Source organism: Macrobrachium nipponense, chromosome 29 (genome assembly GCF_015104395.2).
Source record: "Macrobrachium nipponense isolate FS-2020 chromosome 29, ASM1510439v2, whole genome shotgun sequence".
In the NCBI taxonomy this organism is placed as follows: Eukaryota; Metazoa; Arthropoda; class Malacostraca; order Decapoda; family Palaemonidae; genus Macrobrachium; species Macrobrachium nipponense.
In genome coordinates, this window is record NC_061092.1 from 44,045,264 (window position 1) to 44,060,263 (window position 15,000).

Sequence of the window (15,000 nt, forward strand, 5' to 3'; positions counted from 1 at the left end):
ATATATATATATATATATATATATATATATATATATACATATATATATATATATATATATATATATATATATATATATATATATAGGACACACATATGTACATGTATATAAAATTATATATATAATAGGCTTTATGTATATAGTATAATTGTGTATATATCTATATATATGAAATATATATATATATATACACCCATAAATAGTATATATATATATATATATATAGTATATATTATATATATATATATATATATATATATATATAATGGCTTGTGCCTATATTTGTATAAATTGCATATTCTCTCTCTCTTTCAGGGATTAAAATTTTTCGGTCTTAGTGCTTCATATTCTATATCTCCGTGACCGTCTCACTTTTGTTCTACACTGAAGGGCCGATCAGAAACGTACCTTACTTTCAATACATATAATAACCCAAGGTGCTTAATCTGCACATCCCAAGGAAGTAATCCAATCACAGGAACGAGCACTACATAAAGAGAAATCAATTCCCATTCAATTCCATGATTTGATTCCGCGATGACGGAGAAGGCTATAGCTTTTATCTGCGGAAGGGCATATCACGCTATGAGAAGCATCTCTGGATGAAACTTATCCGAGAGTCGATCAGTCTGATTAGGTGTCCCTTTCAGATTATGAGCATTAGTCTCTCCTTCCTTTTCCCATTAAGTTGAGAGAAACCAAATATCGCGGAAATGGACCCTTTTCGTTCTCCATTTTTCCCGTCGCGGGCTTTTTTTCCTTAGTTTGCTTATGGTCAACTTTGGCTCTAAGTAATACTTTTCACCCCACATTCTATTAAGGTATTATCTAAGAAATAAAGAAATTCCAGATATTCTTTCATTCGCGTTTGTAAACGTTTATAATTAGATTAAGCTTTACCTAAGCTTACAAAAGTAACAAACGCTAAAATTTCCCGACATTATTAATTTTAAACAAGCATGACTGAAACACATTCAGTCTGAAAGAAAGGTGTGATCCATCGTCCATATTCAAAGCCAGTTTTACTCAAGAAGACACAACCCAAAAATATCTGACAATTCTCCCTCTTTAGAGGGTTGCATGAAGAATATACATTCATTGACTAGAATTCAACATTCACTGAATTACAATAAAAAATGGAAAGAAGTTCAAAATGTAACTATTTTGTTAAACGTTGACGATCCTTTATATGAAAGATGGCTTGGATGATTAATGTTAGGATCCAGAATATTAGGTCATGGACATTTTTACACAGCCCTTACAATTTATATACATTCACAAAGGAGTTTAAAAAATTCACCAATGTTACCTAGAAGTACAGAATTAAGAAAAAAGGTAATATACACAGAAAAATAGTCTAGATAGCAATGCATAAAAGACCTCGTATCCCCCACATCCTTAGGGAAAAAGCCAATACGGCCAGCAACCTACCAAGCAAACTTCCACAAAACAGAAAAACCATAAAATATGAAATCAAAGGGCCCTATAGTATATTACTAACGAAAATACTGAACGCAGATGAAATCGACAGGCTAAGAGAGTGAGAAACGCATGGGACAAAAACTCCAGTTATATTTCATTCTTTGGCAGCAGACTCAGCGAGTCTTAATCGTAAATTTCTCCCTTGAAATAACGATGACAAAAGAACCCTCCATTTCTTTTCCTTCTTCGAACCTTCCGGCAACCCTCCGTCATTCGCGAGATCTCGGATTCCTCTTTCTTCGTCTAACGACTATGAATAAGGGAACCCATAATTTTCAAATATTTATCGTCTACTCTCAAATCTCATCTTTCTATTCAGTCTGATGAGTTACTTTAAGCATTTCTCTCCTTCCAAAGCTGTGGTTCCCCGTTACTCTTGCCTTGCTGGGGGTCACAGCTTCCATTTCCAAATTTCGGTCTAAAAAATGAAGATTTTGGTGTCGGTTTCCCACAGTTCTTATGTCCCTATCCATAGCTAAAGGTTTATATTTGCCGTATCCATTTTTACATCGAATATGACTTACATTATCTAAAGTGTTTTCTCTTTCGTTTCCATCACCCACTAATTAAATCAATCATAATTCACCTAACTGACGGTCTAGTACCTCCTCCTCCCAAACTTCGCCTTCCTCCCATCTCCCACTCCCCCCCCCCCCCCCCGGCATTCTCAGACGTTTCTCCCCACACTCTAATGCTTAGGAATTCGCTACCAGTTATCATTTTCTAGGATTTCTATAATTTTCCAGCTTTCAAATGGTAGATTTCTTGTCCCTTGTTCCCCTCGCTTCCATCTTTTTTTTTTTTTTTTTTTTTTTTTGCGTGTCTGGCAAGGTAAGGATTAAATTGCCTGCCCCGTTGGACTTCACTCCTAATAAAAAAAAATGATCACAAAGTATTGATATAAAAAAGTCTTTTGTATATAGTAGGTTTCTTCCCATCCAATGTCCTTATCTTGTCCTAATTGCCTTCAGTTGTCCTACATATCTCTGGTGCATTCCTAATAGGAACACTTTACACTGTTTTTCTTATTTAAAAAAAAAGTCAACACTAATCATAATAATTACAATGATGCAAAATGAATAAAATGAAGTACAGATGGATTCCTAATTATTTCTGAAAGTAGCATACTAAATAAAAAAAATAAAAAAATTCATTCAGTTAATCTCTTCTCTCTCTCTCTCTCTCTCTCTCTCTCTCTCTCTCTCCATGTTTAAATGGTAATCTTTTGGAACTTAACAAAATACTCTCCCAAAAGAGATACAAAAATTGAGCAACTCCAGGACTTTACATTTTCTTCCTCTTTTTTGGCCAGAATGACTCTCTCTCTCTCTCTCTCTCTCTCTCTCTCTCTCTCTCTCTCTCCTCTCTCTCTCTCTCTCTCTATGTTGAAATGAATACCAAACGCCAAGTGGAAAATACAAGTAAAAGATTAGGAGAAAACAGTGGGATTATTTTGTAACGCTGTAAAGAATACCATTAATCCCTTGAATATATACCTGATAGTAATAGGAAGTGAAATAATAACTAAAGAAAATAAATAAAAAACTGTTAGATAAAAAAGTGATACAAAAAATATATGGATGAACTAATACAGGCAAAATAAAACCTAACCGAAGGAAGAGAACTGATGAAAGAAATATAAAGCAAAATATGGGTGGAAAAAAAAAAGGAAAACGGACGGAAAAAATACAAATGAGAGGAAAATAAAATTGAAGGGGAAATAAAACATGGAAGCAAAACAAAAATAAAGCTGAAGGTTAAGAAAAAGCGCTGGGGACCAGATTCAAACAGTATTGGAAGTCAAACGAAACCGACCTGACGAAATGACCTGTCTCTCTCCCCTTCCAGTCCCCTCCACATGGCCCCCACCCCCTCCACCTCCCCTATTTTTTTATTCCAATGTTAGGCTTTGACCACCACAAAGAGATCCTATAGGAAGGATCAGAAGTGAAATTGCTGTCCATCCGAAAAGTTGATAGCTTCAACAATCCAATAGAGATCACAGGACTTCCTTTTTTTTTCTTTCTTTTTTTGTGTAATTTGGGAACTGGGGGTGTAGGTAGGTTAGGAGGTCCAAAAAGAGGGGTGGGAGGGGTCAGGGTTGCTTGTTTGTTGCGTGTGCGTTGGGAGTTGCCTATACGATTCGGCGACTTTTCTTTTTACTCCTTCTGAATTTTAAATCGCTCAATGCTCCTGTTTTTCCTGTCTCCTATAACCCTTCTGCTTTTGGGAGGCTGAAGGTCTCATGCTTCTCTCTTGGTTCAGACCCATAAACTCCTCTTCTTTAGCTTTTCTTTTTTTCGGTCTCTTCGAGCCTGGGCTAGGTAGACGCTAGGAAGCCTATCCCACTGTCCTTTGAACTTACTTTTTTTTCCGCGGGTGTCGGGGTGGGGTTGGGGGGGGGGGGCGGGGGGGGGGGGGGGGGGGGGGACGGGGGGGGGGGTATGGAAGGAAAAAAACGGTTTATTTGAAGGGGGCGGGTGGGAGAAGGAGGGATTAGATACGTGTGAAGTGGCTTCTTTGCGTGCAACCGTTGGAGGAAATTGTTGGATATTTGCAGGGAACCAACCAATAGGGATGTTGCACAGGTGTGGGAAATTTTGGGGACAGCTTTTTTGGCAATTGGGAAGTTGCACAGGTATGGCGCAACTCCGGTAAACTTTGGGGACAGCTTCTTTTTTTTGGTTTATATATTACGAGAGATTAGACAGGTGCATCAATGTCCCAATACAGACGAGGAATTGCTTGGCCAGTCACTCGGTGAAGGAGCGATGAATGAACGCTTGTGGAGCTACTTAATTAAGGAACAAGTTGCTTGTCTGTGGTCGGAAGGAGGTTGGCAGGGGTTAGTTCCTCGTTGGACGGGTGGATTTCGCGCTCGGCTACCAATCTGGTGGTCCAAAGTTCGATTCTCGGCTCGGCAAACGCCGAACCAGAGGAATTTATTTCTGTTGATAGAAATTCATTTCTCGATATAATGTGGTTCGGATCCTACAATGAGCTGTAGGTCCCGTTGCTAGGTAACCAATTGGTTTCTAGCCACGTAAAAATATCTAATCCTTCGGGCCAGCCCTAGGAGAGCTGTTAATCAGCTCAGTGGTCTGGTAAAACTAAGATATATTTGGCAGGAGTCAAGAGGCTTTCAAAAAGCGAACTTTTTTTAATGTTTGAGCTGGAGAAAGAGAACATCGAGGGATTAAGTACACTTATTACTAAAAAAAAGTAAGGTTGTGTTTCTGCTCCCTTTAAACTTACCCGAAAAGTGCGATAATGTCAGTTCAATGTATATATCCTTACCTGACCTAATATAGAAGCGTAGGGTCGGCATTTTAAGACATATTTCCTACCTAAACCTAAACTGCTGCGAAATGCCCAACCTGACAGGGATTTAGGGTTTAGAGGCCTTGCTCGCCTAGACCTCCAATTAACATAGGAATATTACTAATACTCCTAAGGGTCGTATTAGCAGAAGTTGGGTTAAAAAATAGCAGATTTAGAACTTTTAGGCGTACCCGTCAACAGAAGACATCGAGATTTGTAACTACGATCTTTCAAAATTTTCATGTAGGAATTAAATGCCATAATATAAAGTATATCTCAGCGTCTAAAAGAAAAAAAAAGTCAAGACAGACTTGCAACACCGAGCAACGTAGCAAAATAATTTTAAATTACAAGGAATATTACACGACTATTACGGTTATCTCTTTAACTTTATTGACTGACTGTAACGTGCATGTCATAAAACATTATATAACTGTATGCACTACTATACAATTTTACAGAAAGGTAGCTTGAATTATACAGAACTAGTGAGTACAGTAGCACTTGTGCATTAGCGTAATATCTGAAAATTCTACAGAACCACTTCAAATGCCCCAGCAGTATAATGTGAATATTACACGGCTACACCTCCCTATTACACACATTTATCTTGAGCATTAATGTACTCCAACTTGCGTATATCAAGTTTGTAACTTGAATATTACAGAGCTATAACTCACATCTCACTATTTTTTCATTCGGATAAGGGGAAAAAGGATCGATCCATTAGTCTAATTCAAGAGGGAATTCCCTCAAGATACCTAAACTATGGCTTCAGTGAAGTTAGATGAAATTGGATTACAACCGTGAGCGACATTTTATAGTTACATCGGTTCTGCAAATAATATTGGGCGATAAGGAAGTTGGAGTTTGTATGTCATTTATCTGTTACGCAAAATTTTTTTTTGTATAACTGAGAAGGTAAACTATGGATAAAGTAGAATCTAATAAGCAAGTGATATTTAATTTAATGCACATATGTTATATAATTGTTTAACAAAAGTACCTGCGAAATGGGCAAGGAACAACATATAGAAAGGGAATAGTTTGAAGTATTTATCGTGTCTGTTTACACAAAAATTAGATACAAAATTACAACGCCTAAAACATGAATACACTATAGTTAGACCAGCGTAAATGGATTATCTCACGACAAATTATATTAATTATCTATGAAACAGCTAGAACACAGAATTAATAAATATCCCTCAACTGATATTTATACCATGATTTGTCTGACTAGAAAAGAACAGTTAGTTGTGAAATATAGGGGTTGACGATAAATCAGAAATGAATATTGGTAGAATAAAATGTTTTGTGATATGAAGCAAAAACAAAATGTTTTCTAGTCGGATGTTTAAAATAAAGGTAACGTAAAAGGCAAAGAAAAAGCTAATACGATATTTTATAGATTATATTGCATATATATCACTGTACTTTGATACAATTTACCCTGAAATAACAATGGTATTATAAGAAGAATTTTCCACTGTACAGGTAACATTCTAATGTTCTATAAATTTTTACTTATTTGTATTTAAAAGTTTAAAATTGTACACTGGGTCATTTATAAAAAACATAATGCACAACTATTCAAAAAATACGATGCAGATACTATCAGAAATATATTGGTATTCCGATTTCCTCTTGTCTTGTTTCCAAATGCATTAATTTTCACTTCTTTGTTGCTCCCTGTAATTACGGATTCTAATAGCAATAAATAGAGTGACTCCCAGTGTGGGGAGATGATTTGGCCCCGTTCTTTTAAAAGAATAGTAATGAATGATAAAAAAGAAAATAAAAAACAACAATTATGCCTATGCTGACCTAGAAAAGTTAGTCAACTACGGAAAAAGCGTATTTGCTTTGACATTCGGTTTCACATATTGCCCTAATAAAAGGCGGCGATTTTAGTGCGGTGGGTTGTAGTAAGACAGGAGATTGATAATAAATAAAAAGTTAACCCCCTTTGGACCAAGCTCTCCTAGGGCTGCCCGAAGGATTAGATATTTTTACGTGGCAAGGAACCAATTGGTCACCTAGCAACGGGACCTACAGCTTATGGTGGGATCCGAACAACATTACATCAAGAAATTATTTTCTATCACCAAAAATAAATTCCTCTGATTCCGCTATGGCCGAGACGAGAATCGAACTTCGGACCACCTGATTGGTAGCCGAGGGCGAAAACCACTCGTCCAGCGAGGAACTCACTGAAGTCCTGATTTCTCCTCTGTGCGCTGGTTCGAATCCACGAGAGGACGAAATTATTATCAACTAAGAAATTCGTCTTTGGCTAACATATATGAAAAGATATATATATATAGATAGATAGATAGATAGATAGATATCAAAACTTTATGCCTGTATAAGCTTAGCGAATATCACGAGTATTAGATCCATTGATCTCTATTTCGAACCTCTTCCTTTCCAGCCCCAGCCAAACACGTCGACCTCAAGTACTGGCGCCCATCGGAGCACTTGGTAAACATCACCTGCTTCGCATCAGCCGTGGCGCCCAAACCTGCCTTCACTCTCTACACCCAAGCGCCTGATGGGAATAGGTAAGAGCGTGATGTGGACAGAGAGAGAGAGAGAGAGAGAGAGAGAGAGAGAGAGAGCAGGGGAACATATGTTTTCCTCAGAGAAATTATAAGTCATAAAAATGTCTAAACTGAAGAATGGTAGAGAACGCAGATGGGATTTTTTTTTGTGTGTGTGTGAGAAAGTAAATATATATTACTTATATACTAAATAGTATGTAACGGAAAGAAAAACGACGAGAGAGAGAGAGAGAGAGAGAGAGAGATCAGAATACACAGCAAAAGCGAGTAAAAAAAAAAGTGAATGTTGAGAGGGGGAGAGCGTTAACTACATAAAAGGTAAAAACAAAGCGGGGAGAAAGGGGGACTTTGACAGCATACGAGAGAGAGAGAGAGAGAGAGAGAGAGAGAGAGAGAGAGAGAGAGAGCGTAAACTACATTGATCAAAGTACAACTGAGAAAAGTAATATAACAGCACTACGAGAGAGAGAGAGAGAGTTACATAGATTAGGATGTCTCAAAGACTTGTTAGTCCGTCCTAGGAGACATCGTGTGCTCACTTATCTGTAGGAGCAGGTTTAGTGTTCATTCACAGTGTCCTAATGATTTTGTCTAGCTTTCTTTTAAACTCTTCCACACTGTTGCTGTTTACAACTTCTGGTGGCAGTTTATTCCATGTGTCACATATCTTGTATGTAAAGAAGTTCCCACACTGGGATGCGTTGTAACATCTCTTCAGTTCTAGTTTCCATCCATTATTTCTTGTCTGGTTTTCGTTTAACATAAATAGGTTACTGTCTACTTTTGTTATGCCTTTCAATATTTTAAATGTTTCTATTAGTAGTCCTCGCAAACGTCGTGTTTCTATGACATACATGTTCAGGCTCTCTAGTCGTCTTCGGTAACCTATTTGCCCGATGGATGGAATTAACTTTGTGGCTCTTGCTTGTAACCCTTCTAATCTAATTATGTCTTTCTTAGTGTTGGTGACCAAAACTGTACTGCATATTCAAGATGAGGTCTAACTATTGATATGTTGATCTGCAGCACCTTTTCCTTGTTTCTGTATTTGAATTGACTCTCTATGTATCCCACTAGTTTCTGTGCCTTCTTTTCAGCTTTCATGTACTGTTTTGTGGATTTTAAGTCCTTGGTAATAATGACTCTTGTTCTACACTATTTATGTCATTCACAAGCAGCGTAGCTGGGATGACGGTTGTTTGCTCCTATTTGTAACACTTTACACTTATCCAAGTTAAAAGGCATTTCCCATCTTTTTTACCACTCTCCTATTTTCATTAGATCATTTCTTCAACTTTCCAATGCATCTGGGTCTGCTGCATTTACACCTAGTTTGCTGTCATCTGCAAATTTGGCTATCCTGTTAGTTAAGCCTACATCAATGACATAAATGTAAATAAAAAAACAAGAGAACGCCAAGGATAGAACCCGGAAAAACTCCGCTTCTGCCCATTCTGATTCTTCACCTTTTATTACGACTCTGTTTTCTATAAGTTAGCCAGTCTTCGATCCAGTCTGCTATTTCTCATACAATTCCTAAAGCTCTAACTTTTTTCATTAGTGTCTTGTGTGCAACTTTGTCAAAGGCCTTTTGGAAATCTAAGTAGAGTATATCTATTGCTCTAGTATTGTTGTAAATACCAAGCAAGCTATGAAAAAACTCCACGAAGTTTGATAGGCAGGATCTGCTTTGTCTGAAACCGTGTTGGCTGTTTAACAAGATTTTTCTATCAATGTGATCCACAATTTGATCTGCAATTATGGACTCAAAAATCTTACAAACGACCGACGTCAGACAGATTGGTCTATAATTTCCCGGCTCTTCTCTTGGAACTTTTATGTAAATTGGGGGCACATTACCTAGTTTCCATCCTTTTGGTGGCTTTCTTTGTTCAGCACTTTTTCTGTAGAGTTTATATAGTTGAGGAACTATCTCCTCTTTTAGCTCTTTAATTTCTCGTGTCCCAATGTACTGCTGCATTGAAATCTCCCATTATTATGCACAATTTGTTGTTTATCTCTTGTCATAATAGTACATACAGCTCCTCATCAAACATTTGTGATTAGTGGGGAGGTCTATACACTAGTATTAGAGTTATCTTCTTCCCTAGAATCTTTATATTGATGCCAATTACTTCTTACGAGGTTGTAATTTTTACACTCTATTAGACTGAGGTGGTCCCTAACATATAACAACGCCTCCACTTTTTTTTTTATTGAGTCTATCTTTTTTCAACAATTTATATCCAGCTATCTGGTACTCTCCTACGAAGTTTTGTTGCTTCTTGTATCCATGTTTCTGTGATACCTATTATGTCTAATTCCTCCCTTGCTACCAATGCTTTGATGAGATCTACTTTGTTCCGAATAGATTGTGCATTAAACTGCGCCACTCTGAGGGATTTTTCTACCTTCTCTTTTGTCCTCTGTGGCTTTATTAGTTTCCCTTACAGTCACTGTTGCCTGCAGTGCTACTACTAACCAGATTCTGGGAGCTTTCCGACTTCTTCCCTTGAAAGTTCAGTTCACTAAGGTGTTTCAAGAGGTTTTCGTTGAGAAGGTTTCCAATTAGTTTTGCACCTTCTAAATTCAAGTGAGTTCCATCCCTTTTATATAATTTTTTATTTTCTATAAATCTGTCCCAAAAGTTTACAAACCTAACACCTTTTTCTTGGCATATTAGCCCCAGTCTCTCATTGATTCCAATTGCCTTGCTAAGGGAGTAGTGGCTCACAATAGTTCTGGGCAAAAGTCCTTTAAGAATGCCGTTATCAGTTTTCTTACGGATGTTCTCTACACCATTAGTTAGGTTGGCTACAAGACCTTTTGCCTGGCCAGTTCTTCCATCATTTAGAAAAAAGTAATTTCCTCCCCACTGCACTAAGATTTCACTTTTTTCTATTATTTACTTTGATTTTTTTTCACTGCCTCGGCTATCGTTTTTGGTCCTGCACCTGGGTAAGAATTAAATTTTCTCTTACTTCTATTTTTGGCCACAAAATATGAGCCCTGATCATTTACTAACGAAACTCTGATTAAGATTGTTTCCTTTTCTGCTTCTGAGAGCACAGCAAATCTATTAGTTGTGTTGATTCCTTTTGGGGGACAATTGTGTTTTCTGGCTGCTATCACTCTTCAACCAACAACTCTCTTGAATTCATCATTTTATCCTTGTAATCTCCTTTCTTTGTACCTAGTCAAGTGCTTATTTCTGTTTCATTTCTGGTTCTGGTCTTAAGCAATTGTTTTCTAATCTCCACAATTCTCGCTTCGTTTTCTACTATGTTGTTGTTCAATTCCTGTTTTTCTCTCTTAAGGTTTGTAACTTCTCTTCGTAAGTCTCCAATTTCCTTTTCCATCCTGTCTTCTCTTCTCTTGCCTTCGAGTGTGTCCTTTGCCAACCCCTTTAGGTCCTTTGCTAATTCTTCTACTTCCCTCCTCAGTTGAGCTATCTCCTGTTCTTGTTGACAGGAGAGACAGACACTGAGACTACCTAGCTTTGATGCGCATGCCTCTTTGTAGTCTACGCACCACTTGTTAACACTGCATTTCGCACATGTGTGCTTTAATTCTATCTTCGGTCATCTTTGTTTGTGTCTTAGTTTCAATATTTCTACCTATACTTTTAATTCAATATTCTTTCTACTGAGACCAGTTGAAAAGGTAAAAAAGAGGGGTTGGTTGAGTACTCCCACAGTTCGTCGCTAGGATACCTTTTATCGCTGCCACACTATCTTACGGTCTCCCTGTTGTTAGACGATCCCAAATGTGTCGTAGCTCCCAACTGAACAACACAATTTGCCTAAGCAAATGATTTTTCGCCAGGAGTGAACAGCAGCATCCCTTAAATGACTAAACTTCCAACATCCATAAACAGCCAGAATCTTATTACCTGAATGCTTCTCCTCCAACCATGAAAATCCCCAAGGAATGGCCACAATGGCCACACCAGCACGCCCCACGGGTAGGAAGTTCCACAATCAATGCCATAGAAGCTAGTCTGGGGTTTTTAGTTAGCTAGGACTCCAACAAGGCACAATAGCTCAGCAACCTCAGAGCAGTTTAGCCCTTTGATCAAAGAACAATACAATTGAGGAAAGTAATATAACAGAACTGAAGAGAGAGAGAGAGAGAGAGAGAGAGAGAGCGTAAACTACATTGATCAAAGTACAACTGAGAAAAGTAATCTAAAATCACTTAGAGAGAGAGAGAGAGAGAGAGAGAGAGAGAGAGAGAGAGAGAGAGAGAGAGAGGTTCTCACTATTATCTTACCGATGGTTTCACCTCGGTGTGGTGAGCTTACCTCGCCGAAGGCCCCATTTGCATTTTATCGGAACAATAAACACTCCAATCTCGTGTGGTTTCTTTCTTGAGTCTTTCTCTCGCCACCACAACAACCGACTAACAGCTAAGTACCTAATGTACTACTTAAGGTAACCTTACAGACCTTACAGAAATGTGAATCTACTATGGTAGATTCACATCAACCGTATATCTGATGTCTAGGCCAGTCCCTAACGACGCTCCTGATTGGTTGTTGATAAGCCAGTCACAGGGCTGGGAATTCTCAGTCTCTCTCCAGCCCTGCGATTGGCCTATTAAAAGCCAATCAGGAGCGTCGTAAAGGACTGGCCTAGACATCAGATGCACGGTAGATGTGAATCTACTATAGTACTGCACCAACCCCGGTTTTTTGCCATGCCCCTAGGTTAGGTTAAGTTAGACTGGGACAGGTTAGGTTAAGTTCAATGATACATTATTGAAATTTGTGTGAGGGAAACGTAAATGAGATTATTTTAAAGAAGATTCTATGGTTAGTTTTTAAGATATGGCGTCCCGCTTTTTCAGGGAAGGTCTCGGTACTCGGTTACAGTTTGGGAATCTGCAGCCCGGAGAGGAATAATTGGAAGCGAAGCCTAAAATATGAATATGCCTCTGTTAACCTAAGCAGTGAATTAGGTACCTAGCTGTTGGTCGATCGTTGCGGGCCGCAGGTGGGACGAAGGGGAACAAGCAAAAAGGGAAAAGACGAAAGAAGAAAGTGAAAACCCTCATTCATGCTCATAATACTAATACTGAGCCATGAGGAAATGGCGAGACAGGACGAAAGAGCTGAACACGCGAGAAGTTCTGGGTATCGAATAAATTGTGTACAGACACACACAAACATATATATATATATATATGTATATATATATATATATATATATATATATATATACAACATACATACTATATATATATATATATATATATATATACATATATAAATATATGTATATTGTGTACACACACATACAAACATATATATATAATTTGTATATATATATATATATTATATAATATTATCTTATATATTTATATAAATATCTAAAGGTATAATATATATGGTAATAATAGATATATATATATAAATATATATATATATATATATATATATATATATATATTATATGATATATATAGTATATATATAGTATTATATAAATTATGTTATATATAATATATATATATATTATATACTATATATATTATATATATTTAAAACATCTATAAAGAATCAAATTACAAAATTGTTACGACGAGAATTTGCATAATTCAGAGACATACATAATGTCAATAGTAATTTCTTATCATATCATCAAAATTGCTCACCTGTAATGGCAAATTTCAAGTGACACTATTATTCACAGCCCAGGTATGATTGCGCATGTTATGTCCAATATTATTTCTTTGGACAATACTCAACAAGCATTCTTCTGCGTTGTTACTTGAACTTCGCCTGAATATTTAACATAATTCATACAAAGGTTTATATTTTTCAAAAAGCCATAACATTATTGTGGATAGCCTTCTATAAGAGCGTTGGTACGAATGAAGATCCCGTATTTGACAAAAATATAAATATTTACTTCCTGTAATGCTACTGGTTAAATTGAAATGACTACAATACTACCAAATATAGAAACTTAGAACTCTATTGCTCCACTGTTGAAAATTCAAATGACAACGGTACAATATAAAAATTTCAATGCCATGAACCACATCCAGTAGTTATTGTTAAAAATTCAACAAAGACTATGTAATATCAAATGCAAAATTAAAAAGTTAAAACTTCTTACATTCGTGATTTATAAAAATTTCATAACATTAAATGTAAAGAGAATTCAGACACTCCATGAAAACGTATTACATACTACTAACAAAATACTTTATATCTGAAACTCAAAAGCAGCTTCATGCAATGTTGCCACTGGTAAGGTAACTGTGAAAATTGATAAACATTATTAAGAAGAGACCGTTATTATAACTTGAAAAACACCCTCATAGAAAGGGAACTATTAAAACCCTTAAAAAAACAGCCTCATGTTCAAGTAATTTAATAACTGAAAAGTAACCGTATGCAAAATTATCTATAAATAATGCTGTTAAAACCTGAAAAACTCCTCCTGGCAGAAGTATCCGTTAAAAACTCGAAAATCATCCCAAGCAAAAACAACTACTGAAAATAAAGAAAAAAAAAGCGCATGCAATGGCGGCTCGTAAAAAATGAACAGTAACCTCATGCAAAAGCACGTGTTAAAACTTCAATTAAAGAAAAAGCTCCATGCATTGGGAAATATTCATTCACTGGCTAAATATTTCTCCAGATAGAGTTTAGAGTAGAAAGTCAGCACGAACGCTGGCCCGCTACATGAATTATTAACTAAGGTCTTTCGTTGCATGTGTCATTTCCGTTGTATTTTACTGTAATTGAACAACGTACTGGGAGCACCTCACTCGGGCACAGAAGCGGTTACCAACCGAAAAACGATAATACTGTTAAAACGACTGCTTCTGTATTTATGATCGAATCGATTATTATGCCTGAAGGAAATGTACTGAAAGAAAGCCGTGCTTTATGCACAAAGGAGCATTCTTACAAATTCAAACACACACACACACACATGTATATATATAGATGTATGTAGGGATATATATACATACATATACATATATACACATTTACATATATAGATATATAAATAGTACATGCATACCTCTATATATACATATATATATATATATATATATATATATATATATATATATGCATATATATATAGATATATAAATAGTATATACATACCTCTATATATATATATGTATATATATGAGTATACATATATATACATGAATACATTTGTATACGTTCAGTGACGCAACGCCGTTAGTTCTCGTGTTCGGCGGTTCGAGCCCGTGAGACGACGAACTTCTTATCAACTATATTTCCCCTTCGCTTATATATATAATATATATATATATATATATATATATATATATATATATATATATATATATATAAACACTATTAACGAGGTAGAGCGAATTAGATATTAAACGCATTTGTAGCTTAATACTTCTATATGAACAACGGTGATGTATATATAATTCAATGATAAGAGCTTACGGTGCTGGAATGAGGGACCGAGAAGTTTAGTTAAAGAAAAAGAGAGAGATTGATTCAAGGTGTAAATGTATTTCAGAATGAAAGATAGAGTACAAATTTACTTGAAAAAGCGAGAGTTAAAAAAGAGATTTAATCAACTTGTGTGAAAAGTGAATAAGAACTTAAGGGACAATAAAATTATTT

General features: G+C 36.3%; 1 protein-coding gene across 1 annotated transcript in view; it reads left to right on the forward strand.

Annotated features, from left to right (window-relative positions):
* LOC135206253 (uncharacterized) overlaps positions 1-15,000 on the forward strand; it is a 324,293-nt gene that overhangs the window by 293,148 nt on the left and 16,145 nt on the right. The window contains exon 5 of the mRNA XM_064237641.1: positions 7,238-7,367. Coding sequence (XP_064093711.1) covers positions 7,238-7,367 — 130 coding nt within the window. The remainder of the gene's footprint in view (positions 1-7,237; positions 7,368-15,000) is intronic.